The following is a 20,922-nucleotide window of genomic DNA, read 5'->3' as shown; positions in this document are numbered from 1 at the left end:
AGTCCTGAATCCTGACTGTCATTTTGCCTGTGTTTGCATGTTTCCTTGTTAAGTTGTGGACTATTTAGAGGCGTATAATCATTGAATTTTTTAGAACTAGAATTAAGCTTATTTTATACATTTTCATTTTGTGTATAATGGCACTGAAGTAGAGAGAAAGGAAGTGACTTTCCTAAGGTCAGTTTGCAAGATTCTTAGGTAGCTCAGCCCTGAAAATGTTGAATCTCTGCCTTCAAAGAATTTTTACTCTTATGAAAGCAAGACTGGTACAGGATGCTTTTGTTAATTTCTTTTGCTGTTATTAATACATGTGTAGCAAAATATGAATGAGGTAGTTTGATATTAATAGCTACAACTTTTAATTCTACCAACAGTCAAACAATTGGTTTTCTTTTCCTTTTTAATTTTTTGTGTTACTTATATAAGTTAATTCTTTACAGAGTAATTTCTTTTTTGGGCACAATCCAGATTGCATTACCTTTGGATATTTAAAGCTAGTCATTGATGCTGATGCAATTATTTTAAATTGTAATGTATGTGTGCACATGGATTGGGAAGACAATCAAATAGCACAAAGGGCTTACGATGAGAACAAATCTCCTTGTCCTCTATCCCTTTGCTCTCCAGAGACAGTCATTTTTTGTTTTTGACTATTCTGGTGGTTTATATAAACCTTTACGCTTATCTCACCTTTATATGTATTTCTAAATAATATGACACTATTTCTTTCTTTTTTTTAATTAAAGGCTTTATTTTTCAGAGCAATTTTAGATTCACAGCAAAATTGGGCGGGAAGTACAGAGTATTCCCATACCCTTCCTCCCACACATAGCCTCCCCTGCTATCAACATTTCTCACCACAGTGGTACGTTTGTTACAGTGGATGAACCTACATTGGTACATCATTATCGCCCAAGTCATAGTGTACATTAGGGTTCACTCTTGGTGTGTTGTACAGTCCGTAGGTTTTGACAAATGCATAATGACATGTATCCACCATTACAGTATCGTAAGTGCCCTTTCACTGCCCCAGAAGTCCCGTGTGTTCTGCCTGTTCATCCCTCCCACCCCCTTTACCCTTGGTCACCCCACTGATCCTTTTACTGTTTCCATATTTTCACCTTCTCTAGAGTGTCATATAGTTGGAATCCTACAGTTCGTAGCTTTTTTAGGTTGGCTTCGTTCACTTAGTAACATGCATTTAAGGTTCCTCTGTGTTCGTGGCTTAGTAGCTCATTTCTTTTTAGCACTGAATAATACTCCGTTGTCTGGATGTAGTACATATACATACATTCACTTAATGCATATATACAGGTATAGTCCTTATTTAAGTCTTAGAATTGGAGTTAAGTGTGACCATTTTAAAATTTGATAAAAATATAATAAATTTGGTAAAAACTTGTTCCCTAAAGGGAGTATATCATTTATAGTCCCACCAAAAACATTTAACAGAGCCTTGACAATATTGTATATTATAAAATTTTTTGTATGCTAAAAATGGAAATCATATTGTGATCTTTATATGTATTCACTCATTACAAGTGAGGCTGAACATCTCTTCATTTATTTAAAAGCCATTTCTAACTTTCGATGGAAGTTTAGCAATCATTTGTAGTTCTTGAGAGCTCTTTCTCTCTGATTGTTCTTTGTTTATGAATGTTCTTTGTTTAAGCTGGCATAATTGCAATTTGGACACCCACATAACAATTTTGGTATATTTGCTTTATTATTATGTATCCACCTAATCAATCCATCTTAACTTTTGATTTTTTAGAATGTTTTTAAAACCTCTTTTTGGTTGAGCTTTATTTCAAGAAGGTATGTGGCTATATTTTATACATTTGATGCACTGTTACATATATAGCATTAGTTCTTTGAGAAGCTGTAAAAACATGGAATGGATATTTGAGTTTATTTGATCCACTCCATTAATTTTTATGTATGATGAAGCTGACAGATAAGGTGACTGATAAAGGTAACAAATGACAGTTCTGATACTAGAATGCAGATTTCTTGGTGCCTAACCTCCAGGCACTTCCTGTTCCATTGTTAATACTTTTATAAATGAGGAGTATTACCATGTCTTTGATTTTGTTAACTTTTAAAACTAGCCATTACTGCTATTGACCGTATCTGTAATACACTATACCACTTTTTAGTCTTTCCTCATATTTTACTTTTGGAATCTCCATGTTGGCATGACATTGATATTTCTAACTTTTGGTCTTAATCCTTTGAACTTGTCAGTTGTTTTTGTTAAACTTATGTTCCATTTACAGTTTCTTATCCAATAGCAAGTCAAAGGAGGATGGTTTTTTCTCCTGCATATTCATTGACTTCGACCTTAGCCAACACTAACACCCATTTCGTGAAGGCTTTTGTCTTTATCCAAGTGTTCCACTCTGCCCTGGCAGAGCACTGCAAGGTCATGGCGCCTTTTTTTCTTCACATGAAATTAATAACTTGCTCCAACAGTAGTTTGTTCTAGGACATTTCCAGTCCAGATGGTGGAAAGTTCTTGTGATAATATGGCAGCCGAAGCAACATTTTGGCTTTTTAAAGTTGACTTTGTTTTGGCGATTGTGTAATGAAAATCTTCTGAAGATTATGCAAGGACATTAAACAAGAAAGATCTGTTGACTTAAAACATTTTTCATTTTTTAAAAACCACCACACTCAGCATGGTAGAATTTTGGTTTCTTTCAAGTATTGGCCTGTCTTGGCTCTTTTCCTTGATTCTTTGGCACTTAAGATAGCCCAATTAATGGATTTAAAATTTTGTTTCCACAGGAATATAACGTTGCTTTGAATTCCTTTTTTTGAGCATCATAGAAAGTTACAGCAAGAATTGACATTAGAGGTCATCTTGCCCAATGTACTTATTTACAAATAAGGAAACTGAGACCCAGAGGAGTTATTTTTTGAAGTTAATAGAGTGAGTTTAATAGAGAACTTAGAAACAGATCCTAGGTTTTCTCACTTGGGGTCAGTGACTCTTTCAGCATACCACAATATGATTTAGTTTTTTGTTTATTCTTATTTCAGTGTCATCAGATTTTAATCAGTAAATTTTGATTTTATAATTTATGATAATCCTCTATTTTTAGTTCTTGATTAATTTCATTTTCAAACAGATGATACATTTATGTTGTTCAGATACCAAACACGTAAAAGTGTACATGAACGATCTCCTGGCTGTCCTTGTTCCCCATCTCTCCAGCCTTCCCATTTGTCTCCCTAGTAACCACTGTTCGTTCTTAGTTTCATATGTATCCTTCCTGAAATTTTTCATGCATATATATTCAATTATGAATTTAGATTTTTATTTCCCCCTGTATTCATATAAAAGGTTGGAAATTATACATAGTGTTTTGGATTTTCCTCTTTTTCCAGTTAGCAATCTATCCTGGCAGTTTCTGTATACAAGCATTCAGAGAGCTTTCTCATTTTTGTCTTTTAAGTAACAACTTTATTGAGATATAATTCAAATACCCCAAAATTAACCCTTTCAAAGTATATATTTAAGCGGTTTTTAGTATATTCACAAAAGTTGCGAAACTATCACTGCTCTCTAATTCCAGAATTTCATTACCTCAAAGAGAACCCCTGTACCCATTAGCAGTCAATTCCCATTTCCCCCTCCCTCCTGTCCCAGTAACCACTAATCTGCTTCCTATCTCTATAGGTTTGCCCTTTACGGACATTTCATATAAATAGAATCATATGATGTGTGGCCTTTTGTATCTGGCTTCTTTTATTTAGTGTAATGTGTTCAAGGTTCATCCATGTTATAGCATGCCCCAGTACTTCATTCCTTTTTATTGCTGAAAACTATTCCATAGTATGTATATACCACATTTTGTTTATCCATTCATCAGTTGATAAGTATTGGGGTTGTTTCTACTTTCTGAATAATGCTGCTGTGAGCATTCATGTACAAGATTTTGTGTGGACGTAGTTTTCAGTTCTCGGGTATGTGTCTAGGAGTAAAGTTGCTAGGTCATATGATAACTCTGTATTTAACTTTTTGAGTAACTGCCAAACTTTTCCTCAGTGGCTCCATCATTTTACATTCCCACCAGCCGTGTATGTGAGTTTTGATTTCTCTACATCCTTTCTCATTTGTTTTTAAAAATAGCATTATATTCTGTTGTAGGTCAGTATCAGTTTATATTTAATCATCCCCCTATTGAAAGATGTTAGAATTGTTAACATTTTTTTGCTAATATCCTTTGCTCATTCTCATTTTGGCACCTTTATTGTATCTATTTGTAGGACCAATTTTACATTAGAAAGGTTAGTCCTTTGTGACATAAATTTAAAGTACATTTTTTTTCTAACTTTGCTTTTTGACTTATTTGCTTTTAGTATGTGTTTGTTTTTGCCATGATACATTTTTAAAAACTATTTTTAAGAATTTGAATTTATTGGGGCTTCCCTGGTGGCGCAGTGGTTGAGAGTCTGCCTGCCAGTGCAGGGGACACGGGTTCGAGCCCTGGTCTGGGAAGATGCACATGCCGCGGAGCAGCTAGGCCCGTGAGCCACAAGTACTGAGCCTGTGCGTCTGGAGCCTGTGCTCCGCAACAAGAGAGGCCACGACAGTGAGAGGCCCGTGCACCGCGATGAAGAGTGGCCCCTGCTTGCCGCAACTAGAGAAAGCCCTCGCACAGAAACGAAGACCCAACACAGCCATAAATAAATGAATGAATGAATGAATGAATGAATGAAGACCAGCCTGGATTTAAAAAAAAAAAAGATTTTGAATTTATCAATCTGTTACAGCTTTTAGACCTTTCAGGCTTTTTGTTATCTTTTTGGCCTCGTCTCTTACTACTCTCCTTCTTGCAGATTTCATTCTAACCCCACTGACCTCTTTGTTGTTCTTTAAATATGCTAGGTGTGTTCCTACCTCAGGGCCTTTGTGTGTGCTGGTCCCTCTCTCTGGAAGACTTCCCTTGTTTCCTTATTTCTTTCAAGTCTTTGTTCAAATGTGAACTTCTTGTTGAGTCTTCCTATTTAAAATTGTAACACACCTGTGATAGATGTCAAATTTTGGGGTACTGAAATATGAATTCACTTTTTATGATTATAACAAATTAGGTGAGTGTTAGAATGCTGTTTGTTTCTTATGAAGGAACAAAAATTTCTAGGTGTAAAACCTTTCAAATAGTGCTTAAATGCTTTTAATGACTAAATGCTTTTAATGAGACTGAATCTGTGGCTCTGTGCCCTTTCCCAGTATTTAAACATTTAACTTACGTCTTTGGCAAGTGTGATGGTTAATTTTGTGTGACAGGTTGAGCTGAGGGATGCCCAGAGGTCAAACATTATTTCATTATTTCTGGATGTGTCTGTGAGTGTGTTTCTGGAAACAATTAGCATTTGAATAGGTAGACTTTGTAAGAAAGATCATACTCACCAGTGTAGGTGAGCATCATCCAGTCCATTGAGGGCAGGAAGAGAACAAAAAGGTGGGGGAGGGGTGAATTTTTTCTCTTGCTTAATCTGAGACATCCATCTCCTTCTGTCTTCGGGTATTGGCACTCCTGTTTCTTGGGCTTTTGCCCTCGGACCAGGGCTTTTCTGCTTCTCAGCACTTTGGGTTTGGACTGGAACTACACCGCTGGCTTTCCCGGGCCTCCAGCTTGCAGATGGCAGATAATGCCACCTTTAGCCTCTGTAATTGTGTGAGCCAATCTCTTATAATAAATTACTTTCTATGTATATATTTCTTTATATCCTGTTGGTTCTGTTTCTCTGGAGAGCCCTAAATAATGCAGCAAGTGTGTCTAATTCATTGCTACAGTCTGAATGTTCGTGTCCTCCCAAAATTCATATTTTGAAACCTAACCTCTAAGATGATGATGTTAAAAGGTATGGGGTCTTTGGGGGATGATTAGGTCATGAGGGCAGAGCCCTTGTGAGTGGAATTAATGCCCTTATAAAAGATACCCAAGAAAACTTCCTTGCTGCCTTCCATCATAGGATAACATAGCAAAAAGACGCTTAATCTCTGTGACCCAGAAACCAGCTCTCATCAAATACTGAATCTGCAGGTATCTTGATCTGGCCTCTCAGCCTCCAGAACTGTGAGAAATAAATTTCTGTTGTTTATAAGTTACCCAGTCTGTATTAGTTTGTTATTACAGTCCAAAAGGAATGAGACACTTAGATTGTTTTTCCTAGTTGCAAATCCTCTTTACTTTGATTGTTTACAGTGAAGTGAGAGAGAGGAATAATTAAGAAAACCTGGGACTTCCCTGGTGGCACAGTGGTTAAGAATCCGCCTGCCACATGCAGGGGACACGGGTTCGAGCCCTGGTCCGGGAAGATCCCACATGCCTCGGAGCAACTAAGCCCGTGTGCCACAACTACTGCCTGTCCTCTAGAGCCCGCGAGCCACAACTACTGAGCCCATGTTCTGCAACTACTGAAGCCCGCGTGCCTAGAGCCTGTGCTCTGCAACAAGAGAAGCCCGCACACCGCAAGGAAGAGTAGCCCCTGCTCGCTGCAACTAGAGAAAGCCCGCGCACAGCAGCAAAGACCCAATGCAGCCAAAAATAAATAAATAAACTTATTAAAAAAAAAAACAGAAAAGGAAAATCTATGGTCAGAATGAGATTAGAGATTGTCCTCAGACCATCTCTCCTGATATTTTTTTTTTTTCAGGAAATTTCCTGGTGGAGACAGCCAGTTTGAAGCCAATATTTCTCCCATTCATTTTCTTTATGCCCTTCCCATTTTGAAAATTTAAATTAAAAATAATAAAAATATTCATCTATAATCTATAATCTATAATCTATATAATCTATAATTCATCTATAATCTCATCTTCCAGGATTGCTCTTTTTATTTTTTGCATATTAACATCTATGTGTATTCAGTCATATGATGCATACTATTCTGCTGTCTTTGCTCAACATCACATCATGAAGCAAATATTTTTTCAATAAAGTGTATTTCAAAAGCAGATGGGATGACTTGTTTTATGAGGCCAGCCTAACCCTGATACTAAAACCTAACAGTGGCGTTCCATAAAAAGAAAATTACAGACTGATATTTCTCATGAATACAGGAGAAAAAGCTTAAAAAATTAGCAAATTTCATCCAGCAATATAAGAACAGGATAATACATTATAACCAAGTGGGGCTTATCTCAGGAATACAATATTGTTAACACTTGAAAATCAGTATAATATGCCACATTGACAAAATAAATTAGAAAAGCCATATGATTGTCTCAGTAGATGTTGAAAAAGCATTTGACCAAATTCAACATCTATTCATGGAAAAAAAGAAAAAACTCTCAGCAAACTAGGAATAGAAGGAAACATCTTCAACTAGGTTAAGGGCATCCATGAAGAACCTGCAGCTAACATTACACTTAATGGTGAGAGACTAAAGGTTTACCTCATCTGTGATCAAGAACAAGCCAAGGATGTTTGGTCTTAGCATTTCTGTTTGCTACTGTATGAGGCCCTAGCCAGTTCAGTAAAGCAAAACAAAGAATAAAAGGCATAGAGATTAGAAAAGAAAAAGTAAAACTATATTTGCCAGCAACATGATTGTTTATGTAGGAGACCCTAAGGAATATACAAAAGCTACTTGAACTGAAAAGTGAGTTTAGCAAGGTTGCACATTGCAAGGTGATTATACAAAAATCATATACTAGTAGCAAACAACTGGAAACTAAAACCTTAAAAATTCCATTTTAAAATCATATGAAAAACATGAAATACTTAGTAAATTCAACAAATATGTGTACAGCTTATATATTAATAACTAAAAAACATTGCTCAGTGAAGTCAAAGAAGACCTAAATGTAGACATACATCATATCCATGAATTGGAAGAGTCAATATTGTTGAGATGTCAGTATCACCCAGATTGATCTACAGAGTCAATTCATCACATTTGTACCAGAGTATTTTTTGTTTGTTTGTTTTCTTCATAGACGTTGACAAGCTGATTCTAAAATATATATGGAAATGCAAAGAACCTAGAATATCTGAAGAAATAATTGAAAAGGAAGAACAAATGGAATACTTACACTATATCACTTCACAGTGTACTATAAAGCTACAGTTTTGAAGATAACGTGGTACTGACCTAAGTATAGACAAATAAATCAGTGGATCAGTATAGGGGGCCAAGAAATAGATCTGTACTTCTCTGGTCAATTGTTTTTTGTTTGTTTTGTTTTGTTTTGAGAAAAGAAGCAAAACAATTCAGTTGGGGAGGGAAAACTTTTTAAACTAATGGTGCTGGAAAAGCTGATTATATGGGAAAACAAAGCAAAACAAAAAAACTTTGATGCCTACTTTCACATATAACATAAAATTTAGAAAAATACACACAATCTTGTTTTAGGCAAAGATAACTTAGAAAGCATACAGAAAGCAATAGCCAAAAAAAGAAAAACTTGATAAGTTAGACTACTTCAAAAATAAAAATCTTGCCTCTTCAAGAGAGACGGTTCAGAAAAAGAAGAGTCAAGCCACAGATGGGAGAAAATGTCTCCAAAACATATAGCTGACAAAAGACTTTATTCTTGAATATATAAAGATCTCTTACAATTTAAAAATAATTAGGCAAATATCCCAATTAAAAATGGAAAAAAGATTTAAATTGATCCTTCACAAAAAAGATACATGAATGGCCAATAAGCACATTGAGTTTTAGTGTGATTAATCATCAGAAAATGCAAATTAAATGCTATAGTGAACTATCACTACACACAACTAGAATAGCTAAAATTAAGAAGACTGATAGTACTGAATGTTGGTGAGAATGTGGAGCAACTGGTACTTTCAGAAATTGCTGTGGGTAAAGAAGCCAGTCTGAAAAGGCTGCATACTGTATTATTCCCACTATACATTTTGGAAAAGGTAAAACTATGGAAACAATAAAAAGATCAGTGGTTGCCAGGGTTTGGCAGGAGAAAGGAATATATAGACAGAGCACAGAGGATTTTTAGGGCAATGAAACTGTTCTGTATGATACAATAATCACGGATACACGTTACTACATTTGTCAAAATTTATAGCGATTATAGAAATTACACAGCAGTAGTGAACTCTTATGTATATTATGGGGTCTTTAGGTGATAATGATGTGTCAATGTTGGTTCATCATTTTTAACATATATGCTACTCTGGGGCAGGATGTTGATGGTGGAGGAGGGTATGCATATGTGGGGCAAGGGTTATATGGAAATTCTCTATACCTTCAGTTTTGCTGAGAACCGGAAATGGCTTCGAAAAATAAAATCTATGTAAAAAATTGCTGTGGTGTATAAAATGGTACAACTAGTTTGGGAAAAGTTTTGACAGGTTCTTATGAAGTCAAATATCCACCTCTCCTCTCATCTAGCAATTTTACTTTCAAGTATTTACTGAAGAGAAATGAAAATATATGTTTGCAAATGACTTGTATGCAAATGTTTATAAATCTTTCTTCGTAAACATTCTCATAATAACCCCAATCTGGAAACAAATGCCTCTCAACATCGTCGTGTTGTCTCTCTGTACTTTATTCTCGGTTATTTCTTATGACTTTATGTCCAAGTCACTAAATCTCTCTTCAGCTGAGTCTAATCTGCTGTTAAACCCATTCATTGAGGTTTTCTTCCTTCCTTCCTTCCTTCCTTCCTTTCTTTCTTTCTTATTTACTTATTTTTTTAAATCAAGTTTTAAAATTTGGCTATTGTATTTTTCAGTTCCAGAATTTTTTTCTAGAACTTTTTAAAAAGAAATACCTGCTATATTTATATAGTTTACAGGTCCTTGAGAAATTTTTGATTTGAAAAATTTGGCTTTTATGCCATAGGTAGAGTAGGCATAGTTGTATTTGGTAATTAATATTATTATTGGGAGAGGTTTGTTTGTTTTATGGGTGTATGGTGGTTCTTGTTCATGTAGTCTTATCTCTTTATGTGCCTATTTTTGATTGTTTGCTAGTTTTTGTATTTGTAAAGTTGTAGAAATAGTTTGATAGTATGATTTTATCTTTCTTCAGAGGGGATTGTCTGTTTCTGTTGGGTGCCTTGGATTCTTCTTAATTCCGTTTCAGAATTTTTCTGGCCACCCAGGGAACTTAAAGCTGGGTTGTAGCCCATGAGATCGTTGATTTACTTCCTGCTCCCCCTTACTTCCAAGGTAAGGATCCCCTTGAGGATCTCTACCCTGTGTGTGGGGTGGAGTACTAGGGCTTACTCCTTTGGCAGGCTTGGACTCCAGTTTTTGTCCCCTAGATTGTCAACCCTGTCAAAAGTACTGCTTGGATTCCCAGCCACCACTTATGAATCAGGAAACATCCCAAGGCCAAAGCAATTCCAGATGTCAGGCTGACCTCTCTAGGTTTTCTTAGTGCCTTGAATCTTGGCCTTGTAATTCTTCAGTATTTTACTAGCTCTTTGGTCCTTCTAGAAAGTGCCCCTCCAGACCCTCTGTCAATGATTTTTGTTGACTTCATTGGGAATATTCTTCTGAATTTTCTGTCTGTCATTGCTGGAAATGGAAGTAGCCTCAATTCCTGTGATCTCTTTAAAAATTATGTGGTTGTGTAAGTTAATATATAAGCTGTGCTTTATTGCATTTTTCATTTATTTTCTAATATTGGTTGATATTTTTTTTTTTGGTTTGGCAAATATTTTCTTATATGATGTAGACTATAGACTATGAAAAGCATAGTCCAAAGTCTTGAGTGATGAATATGAGTCAGCCAAACAGTTTGGGGGCAAGGGTAGAGGGAGCTGAAGCCCTCACACAGACTTGGGAGATGTGCGGGAAGATGGTAACTAGGAAGATAATTGATGGATAGTTTCATTTTATCCATGTGTGTCTTTAAAACATATTTCTTAAATGGCTATTTCAGATGTTTTCCTGTTTAGATCATTTTTTTCCCCGTAGGCAGAACCCAAATTTGTGTTCACAACTTATTTTGAAACTGACTTTAAAAATATCAGTCATTTTCTTTCTTTTTTTTTAAACTTTTATTTTTAAAAAAATTTTTATTAATTTATTTTTGGCTGCGTTGGGTCTCCGTTGCTGCGCATGGGCGTTCTCTAGTTGCGGTGAGTGGGGTCTACTCTTTGTTGTGTTGCGTGGGCTTCTCATTGCAGTGGCTTCTCTTGTTGCGGAGCACGGGCTCTAGACGTGCGGGCTTCAGTAGCTGTAGCTTGCGGGCTCTAGAGCGCAGGCTCAGTAGCAGTGGTGCTCGGGCTTAGTTGCTCTGCAGCTTGTGGGATCTTCCTGGGCCAGGGCTTGAACCCATGTCCCCTGCATTGGCAGGCAGATTCTTAACCACTGCGCCACCAGGGAAGTCCAGTCATTTTCAATACCACTTATAATAGAAAATGGATTAAATGAGGGCATGTTGAGTAATTATTTTTGCTGTTGCTACTAATTCTGTAACTGTAGCCCCAGGAGTCTAGTGAATTTTTTTTTTTTTTTCTTTTCTTTTTGGCCACGCTGCACTGCATGCGGGATCTTAGTTCCCGAACCAGGGATGGAACCTGTGTGCGGCCCTACCACTGGACTGCAAGGGAATTCCGTTTTTGTGTGTGTGTGAATTTTTATGCAGAGCACTAAATCATGAATTAGTTTCTGGAAGCTGGGAGTTTCAGATATACTTTGTCATGTAAAATTTGTGCATGAATGAATGTATTTTTCTTGGTTTTGGTAAATCCCAAATAATATTAATTTCTCACTGTGCCCAAGAGCACAAAGAGACTATTCAACAAATATGTGTGTACTTGTGGCCAGCCACTGTTTCAGGTGCCAGGGATACCATAGTGAATAAGACATAGATTCTAGTTGTGTGTAGGGTAAGACAGATAATAAACAAATTAATATATTAATTAATGTTAGAATGTGACAAGTGCAATGGAAGAAAGTAATGTCATGGTATTTTAGTCAAGATTGTAAGGGAAGGCTCCTTGTGAAGTGGACCTTTTAACAGAAACCCAAAGGAAGTCAGAGAGGGAGTCCTGTCACTCTGGTGGGAGAGCATTCTAAGCAGAGGGAACAGCAGATGCAAGGCCCTGAGGTGGGTGCATGCTTGCTGTACCCAGGGACCACTAACTAGTCCAGTAGAGCTAGAGCCAAATGAGCAAGGATGGGTGAGTGATAGACAAGGTTGGACGGTTAGTCAGAAGTCATGTAGGGTCTTAGAGGCTAGGTTCAGGACTTGGCATTTTATTCTGAGCAGGATGGGCAGCTAGTGGGTGGTTACTGTCCTTGTTTGAATATTTGTTACTCTGTGCATTTAAATTTTCTTCTGCTTTGTGGCTATAAGCACTATCTTCAGACAATGAAAATTGGAAATTGGGTTCTTGACATCTTTGCCAAAAAAAAAAAAAAAAGAAAAGATTCTGTTTTAGCCATTTCTAGTATCTGTATCTTCGCTATGTCATTTGAAGCTGTGCTTCATTGTATATTTAAATTATCTTCTACCCTGCCAGTTTGTTAGAGCCTGCTTTAATCCATTTATTTGAACATTATATTCCCCCCAGCCCCCAAATCTGGTAGATTAGTATAACTTTGAGTAATATTTTCATGTTGGCTGGTAGGGAGGTTTTTGGTTCTTATTGAAATTAGCATCTAATTCTTACTAGCTGCTAGTGGTAGGCAGAATACTGTCCTCTCCAGCTCAAGGATGTCCACATCCTAATCCCTGGAAGGCTGGTGAATAGATACCCTCACATGTCAAAAGGATTCTGTAGATGTGGTTAAAGTTAAGGGCTTTTTGAGGGGGAGATTGGGCCCACTAGGATAATAGAGGACAGTCTAATCACATGAGTCCTTAAAGGTAGAAGAGGAAACCAGAAGGGTGGGTCAGAAAGATGCAGCATGAGTCATTCAAAGCCACTAATGGCTTTGAAGATGGAGGAAAAGGATCCTTGAGTCAAAGAATGAGGCGACCTGTAGAGCCTAGGAAGTGCCCTCATCTTACTGCCAGCAAGAAAATGGGGACTTGGATCCTAGAGTCACTAAAGCCTGCCAGCAACCCAAGTGAGCAGGAAATGGATTCTTCCCCAGAGCCTCCGGAGTGGAAAGCAGCTTGCTGACACCTTGATTTTAACCCTGTGAATCCTGTACTGCAACTACAGAACTGCATGATAATAAATTTGTGCTGTTTTAGGCCACTAAGTTTGTGGTGATTTGCTAATGACAACAATATAAAAACTATTGAAACATACCCAACTTCTCAAAGCAGATAACTTTAGCAAATTAAATTTGTTAAATATAGAATTTTGGATGATTCATTCACTCCAAATAATATCTGTTAAGTGCCTACTATTTGCCAGGAAATGTGGTAGGAGCTAGGAATAAGAGAGGTCCCTATCTTCACCAAACTCTGGTCTACAGTTACGCAGTCAATTTTTAATTTTATGTTTTTAATCTTATGTAAAATTTTAAGCATATAAATGTGGAGAGACTAATGAACTCCCATATGCTTATCACTTAGCTTTAGTAATTAACAATTCATGGCCACATTTATTTCAATTATACCCCATCCACAGCTACCCTCCCCTACTTCTCAGATTATATTTAAGAAAATTCCAGACATCATATCATATCTGGATAGTCAGTTTTATATGAAACTTTGCTATGTAGTTATTTCCCGTTCCCCACTGACATTAGAAAAATGCAGACTTTAATTTTATCATCTTTAACAAAGTAACTTTATCATCTGTGAGTTCATTTGCAATCGTTAGCTATTTTTTTGTCATGAAATTTTGCCTAGGATTCCTTTGGTGCAAATTAGAAAATTACGTAGATCATTTCAACTTGCAAAAGTGCTGCAGAAAATTGTTTTGGGGTTATAAGTAAATTTTAGTGAGTAGGTAAATTCACAAACATGGAATCTGTGAATAAAGAGCATCGATAGATTATACATGTAAAGTGATTTTTCCATTTCCTGTGTTCTTGATTTAGGTTGATAACATCACCTTCTCTGAGTTCTAAATCTAGAAGCTTTGGTCTTCCTTGATTAGTCTTAGTCTTTCTCCCCCACTTTAAGCATCCAATCTGTCACTGAGTGCTATTAGTTTTATTTTGTTAAGTGTCATTCAAGTCTTACTGCTCTTTTCCATTGCCATTGTCATTATTGTAATGGTGGTCCTTATAATGTCCTAACTGGATAACTTATCGCTGGTATTTTTTATTTCTGGGATTAATCTGAGCATTCTCCCACTTCAATATGTCCCCCAACCTCTTATGCCTCCCTTCATTCTACAATCCCTGATTTTGGACACATCAGGCATAGGGTTGAGTCAGTCACATTCTTCAGTTCAAGGGTCACTATCATTGTCGGTTTGTGTAAGGCCCATCTCCCCCTCCATTTAATATTAATCCATTTACTTATTCCCATTTATCCCCATTCATTACTCCTTTTCTTTCCCATAAACAGCCATTTTAATATGTTTAATGCATGTATTTTTATATGTATATGTCCGAGTACAAGATGTTATGTGTACATGTATTTTTCTTTTTTTTTTTAACATCTTTATTGGAGTATATTTGCTTTACAATGGTGTGTTAGTTTCTGCTTTATAACAAAGTGAATCAGCTATAGTGTACATGTATTTTTAATATACATAAATAGAATTGTGTTATAGAACTCATTGTTTTTTGCTTTTTCCTCTCAGAATTGTTTTTAAGAGTTACCTGTCATGCTAAATGAACACCTAGTCTATTGCTGTTAAAACTGCTCCATTGTGTACATCCACATTTTACTTATCCAGTTCCTCAGTGCTGGACAGCTGGGGTGCCTCCAAATTTGCAACACCACAAATATTGAATGTCGTTATATTATTTATCTATTACTGCACAATAAGCTACTCTAAAGTTTAGAAGTTTAAAACAACATTGTTTCAATACCATATGATACCACTTATATGCAGAATCTAAAATAGGACACAAATGTGAACTTATCTATAAAACAGAAACAGACTCACAGACATAAAGAACAGACATGTGGTTCCTAAGGGCATGGGGGTTGGGGGAGGGATGGAGTCGGAGTTTGGGGTTAGCAGATGCAAACTACTATATATAGAATGGATAAACAACAAGGTCCTACTGGATAGCACAGGGAACTCTATTAAGTATCCTGTGATAAACCATAATGGAAAAGGATATAAAAAAGAATATATATGTATAACTGAATCACTTTGCTGTACAGCAGGAATTAACACAACATTGTAAATCAACTATACTTCAATAAAAACAAAACAAAACGTTGTTTCACAGTTTTTTAGTATCAGGAATCAGGGTACTGTGTAGCTTGGTGCCTCTGACTCAAGTGCCTCATGAGGTTGTAGTTGATCTTATGGCTGGGGCTGTGGTCTCATCTGAAGGCTCAACTAGGAAGGACCTGCTTCCTAGCCTTCTCACTTGGCTGTTGGCAGGATTCAATTTCTCTAGGGCTGTTGGACTCAGTTCCTTACTGGCTGTTGACTGGAGGCCTCCCATAGTCCTTTGCAAGGTGTACTTCTCTGTATGTCAGTTCACAACAAGGCAGCTGGCTTCCCTTGGAGAAAGCAAACAGAAGAGCAAGAGCAGGTGCCCAATACAAGCCATGGTTGTTTTGTAAGCCAGTCTCCTCTCAGAAGTGGCATGCTTTCACTTTTACTGTATTCTCTTGCTTCTAAGCAAGTCTCTAGATCCATCCTACACTCAAGGGGAGGCAATTACACAAGGACATGAATAGCAGGAAGTAGGGATTATTGAGGGTCATTTTGGAGGTTGCTCACCACAGTCCTCAGACATATTTCTGTGAATTTTTCTTTGGCATATACATATACTGGGTTATAAATTGTTCTCTAAAATAACTGTGTTGGTTAATATTACTATCAGCAGTACATGAGGGTTTATATATCATTATGTGCCTGCCAATACTTTACATTTTCTAGGACATCAAGGGATATTACACTGTTTTAAACGGACTGTTTTTTATCTTTTGCTCTTTTTTTTCCTAGTGAAGTTGTTGGCTTTTTCTTGGCTTTTTGTGGGAGTTGCTTGTAATATTCTAGATATTAGTTCTTTGTTCTTCTTCCATTTTATCATCTGCCAGTTAACTTTGTTCAGGGTTTCATTTGTTGAGCAATAATCCTAAATTTTGATGTAATTAAATGCTTTATTTTATTTACTTACTTTATGCTTTGTGCTCTTAGGCTTTTATTTAAGAAGTCCCTTCTTGTGCTTATGTTACAAACTTATCATTGTACATTTTCTTCTATTAATTTTAGTGTTGCCATTCACATCCAAGTGAATGTAGGTCTTTAATTCTTCTGTAGTCAGTCTTTGAATATGTTGTAAGATAGGGAGCCATCATTATTTTTCTTTATGAAATAAGCCAGTTTTTCCCAGCACCATCTTCTGTACAATCTGTTCTCCATTGATTTATGGATCCGTTTTGTTGTATGTTTCCATAGAAACACAGGTTTGATCTGTACATTCAGTTCTCAGTTGAGTGCCATTGGTTTGTCTAACTTTTTTGTGTGTGCTTGCAAATACCATTACCGTTTTTATTGCTACAGCCGTGTAACATGGCTTGATATCTGGTAGAGGAAGTCCCTCTCTTCACTTTTCAGTTTCAAGATTGACTTGGCTATATGTTTATTCTTTCATAAAAATGTCAGAGTCAATTTATGAAGTTTCTGAAAAAAACTCAATGAGAATTTTGGTTGTGATTAAGATTAATTTGTGTAGAATTATCTTCATGGTATTTAATCATTCCATTCAGATCATCCTGTTTGCCCTTTATTAATGTTTTAATACTAATAAGTGGATGCTGGCCAGCAAAATGAATAGAAGATATCCTCTAAGTCAGTCAACAGCATCCTGGATGCTTTTTTCATGAAATTCCCTTTACATTTTTGTTGCAAAGAGTATTCCTTTTGTATTATGATCGTGTATTATATGGCCTCAACATATTTCTTCCTTTTTGCTGTTCTGAGTTATGTATGCCTGGTACACTATGCTGATGACTGTTCAGGAAGTCCTAGTTAGTTCCAATCAAAATCAGAGCAATAAAGATCCCTCCCATTTGTGATGTTCTCCCATTTGTGATGTTGTTTGGCCCAATTTATTTTGAAGGAGAACAGCCCTCTGTTCTAAATCTACATTCTTTCATTAAAGTTGTCAGACATAGTATTTATTAATAGTCATAGTTTTTAGTTTAAACAAATTAAAGCAGTTTCTTCTTGGATCAGGGACCTAGTGTAAGATGTTAAATTGTAAACCACTGCTGTTGTTTTTTTTTTTATTATTGATGCAATGACTAAATGCATTAACAAGTGTACTGGAGGTAGTCACCTACCTAGATAGGGTGTACTGTGGCAAGATATTTGTTCTTCAGGATTTGGCTTTAAGCCCTGACCCAACTGAAAAGCCTAGCAAATTGACTACAGAGTATGGATTCCTGACAGGCATAGGCTGTATGAATAAATGATTATTGTGATTCAAAATCCTTTGGGTTTTGAGCACCCAGATCATCATTATTGAAGAATTAATGAATCCTAATACAACACATCAGGGTTGTTTTTCATTCAATTCAAGAAATAAGTTCAAATGTAAGATGTGCCTTTTATGTGGTTAATATTTACAACAATAATTATGGAAATTTCAGGAAAGAGAATTGTTCTACAGTATTAGTCAGATTTCTGAGTAGAAATGAGATTTATTCGTTACATAATAAGATCATTTGCACGGGTCTCTTGTGTTTTGTTTTTGTATACTTTGCTTTTAAAAGATATTTCATCAGCAAAATAACTCCGTAAATATCCGATAGAATTAGAACTTAAAAATCTGGTAAGCTTCTCCATTTCTAGAATCAAGTTCTCTTTAATTTGTTTAATGAGCTTCATTTAAGTAGGTGTTAAGTATTTTTCTTTGGGCTTTCCGTGAATGTTTCAGTTCTGTAAAAATATCTTATATTCTTTTGGAGCTGTTACTCTTTTTGTTGTGTTGTTGAGATTTTCACTTTCCTGGGCTAACATGATACTCTTCCCCATGATAATTGTGTTTAAACTTTTGCAATAATTGAAGATTTCTTGATGCATTTGTTCCTGTTCGTGCTCAGCCAAAATTTTGTTTCCTTTTTATTTGTTCTAAGATTTGTTTCTAAAAGGGGTTAATGATCTTCGGAGGACAACGGTAGTCCTTCATAAAAGAAATATGCTTAATAAAACAGGAACAATTTGTTTACTGTTCACATTTTGCTGAACAGGCAGAGTTGGACTTGAGAAAGTAGACACTTAGAGATAGAAGATCTAGGGTATACCATAGTTCTCACTGTAAAGTTATTATCAACTCAAAAAGACATTGTTGTCTTCCCTACACTGTGACTTCTTTTCAGTTTTACAATCTAAATATTTGTTTCCGTGTTATAACTAAACAGCGAATGAACATAAGGGCTTTAGAGTGGACCTTCAAAGCAGAACACTGCTGGTAACTGTTTCCATTATACACTAATATATTGATACTTGTCATTCATTAGTAGATGGGACCTGGAAAATAGGAAAGTAATGGGATATTTGACCCAAGTACAAGAACTAATGACAAGGAAGGATTTCATATTTTTGTTTGACTTAATTTTTATGTTAAACATACTAGTATTTTTTAATAATCCGGAAGCATATTGAATATTTTGATTTGAGTTTTTAAATGTATAGTTTATTTAGAAAAGAGCAATATCTTAATCTTCCAAAGTGATCATTATTCTGATTTGTTTCCTGTTTTTTCAGAGATATTACATATGAAATATCAGTAGAAGCTGTGTCAACAATGGTGGTTTTCCTTTCCTGCCAACTCTTCCACAAGGAAGTTTTGCGACAGAGCATCAGTCACAAGTATTTGATGCGAGGTCGATGGTATGTTTCTATTTTAAATTTGTCAAGTTTTTTATTGTATTAATCTATAGTTCTCGTCTTGTCCTCTTTCCTTAGTGTTGTTCCATATTTCCAACCAGATATTTCCTCTGGTTGTTCTATCAGAACTTCAAACCCAGCACATAAGGATCTGCTTTCCTTTCTAAACTGTCCATCCTCCCTCCCTGCCCCTTTCATCCCCTAGCTTCATTACCTTCTCTAGTGGTTTCTTTGTAGAGTTGAAACTTTGGAGCCATCTTTTCTTCCTTCTGCATCATTCTCTATGTCTAAGCATTCATCCGGTCATATTTGTTCATTGAAATTATTTGTATCTTCCCCTTCCCACCAGTCCCATTGAAACGACTACTGCAGTGTATGCCCCGTCACCATGTGTTTGGACTTCCCCAGCAGCCACTTAACTGACTGTTCCTACTTTCATTTAGTCAACAAATGTTTATTGTGTGCTAACCATGTGCCAGGCATGTGTTAGGATGTGGAGCTGTGCTCCTGAGCAGAGCAGAAGCTTACAGTCTCCTGGTGGGTAGGGATGGGAGTAGATAAATATTAAACACACACACACACACACACACACACACACACACACAGAGAGAGAGAAGCACCTTTGTCTTTTTCACACCCCTCTTGCTACCTTGATTATACTTGTGGCACATTCACAGAATCCTTTAGGGCTCTTTTGGAACATATTTGAAAATCACTGATAATAAGGATAAAAGGCCTTAAGCGTTGGCTGAAGAGTCTATTCAAAAGTTTTCTCCAGATTGCAGGAATTGATTTATCACCAATTTGTGGACACATATCCCTTTTAACCTGTTTTCTCTCCCTTCTCCTCTCATTCTGTTACTTAAAAGCAAAGGGTATTAACATTAAAAGAAATCTGTATATATATGGATATGTTTTTTGTATGCATGCATAGATTGAATAACTTCATACTTTTATTTGTTTTAAACAATGTGAGATATTTAACAACTATTATATTGGTTATATGTTGAATATTTTGGATATATTGGGTTAAGTCAAATATACTATTCAAGTCAATTTCCATACTTTTAAATTCTTGCTTTTTCCTACTGACTCTCTGTTACTACCTCCCTTCAAGTGCCAAGTACTGTATTATATACTGAATTTATAATATCTCACCTGTTATACAGATTACAAATAAGGTAACTGAAGCTTTGGAGTTGAAGCGATTTGATGAATGACATACAGCATAGTAAGAGGAAAGCCAGATTTAAGCCTCAAGTCTGATCTCACAGCCCATGGTCTTCACTGTTGTGACAGTGCCAGATTTCTTTGAATTGTGCTAATCCCTTTTATGTCAGTAGATTATATAGGTTATATTTATCACGATACAAAGCCAGTTGACTCCCCAAAATCTGAGTTTATTTTCTTCTTTTTTCTTTTTGTGTAGCCTCCCATATACCAGCAAACTTGTAAAGACCTTGTTGTATAACTTCATCAGGCAAGAAAAGCCGCCTCCTCCAGGAGCACACGTTTTCCCTCAGCAGTCAGATGGGGGAGGGCTGCTGTATGGACTGGCGTCAGGAGTAGCAAGTAAGTCTCACCAGATTTTGTCAGGTCTTTGATATACGTAGGTTTTGTCCAGTTAGTCATGAGAAATTCTGTTCAGTTGGCTGCCACTACTAACTGTCAGATTGCATCTGTGCAGCTGGTTAAATGTGAAATACTGGAAATAATTTAAAATATTTTTTCCATTTGGTGCACTGATTTATACAAGGAAATATATGCAAATCATGAATAGACTGTTTACCTATAAGAGAACATTTTTCAAGAAGAATATTTATAAATATGCATATTGCGTGCATTCTAGCTGTACAATATAAATACAGTTTTGCTCTTGGAAACTTTTTACCGCTTGTGTTTTATGAGGAAATTATTCTATTTTAGGGGCTTTCTTGGTTAGGATTTTACATGACTAATCAGGTATAGTTTTCTTATTATACTCAATGTTTCATTTGTTCGGTGACAAATTAGCACATTTTGAAGAGTCTTGTAATAAATTCTGAAGT

At 36.2% G+C, this 20,922-nt stretch overlaps 1 protein-coding gene across 2 annotated transcripts in view; it reads left to right on the top strand.

The window, feature by feature from the left end:
• DYM (dymeclin) overlaps positions 1-20,922 on the top strand; it is a 385,794-nt gene that overhangs the window by 87,179 nt on the left and 277,693 nt on the right. For both annotated transcript variants that reach the window (XM_059893759.1, XM_059893758.1), the window contains exons 7-8: positions 18,752-18,877; positions 20,304-20,446. In XM_059893759.1, coding sequence (XP_059749742.1) covers positions 18,752-18,877; positions 20,304-20,446 — 269 coding nt within the window. The remainder of the gene's footprint in view (positions 1-18,751; positions 18,878-20,303; positions 20,447-20,922) is intronic.

The sequence above is a fragment of the Balaenoptera ricei genome, chromosome 14 (genome assembly GCF_028023285.1).
Source record: "Balaenoptera ricei isolate mBalRic1 chromosome 14, mBalRic1.hap2, whole genome shotgun sequence".
Classification (NCBI taxonomy): domain Eukaryota; kingdom Metazoa; phylum Chordata; class Mammalia; order Artiodactyla; family Balaenopteridae; genus Balaenoptera; species Balaenoptera ricei.
This window is presented reverse-complemented; position numbering and strand designations above follow the sequence as displayed.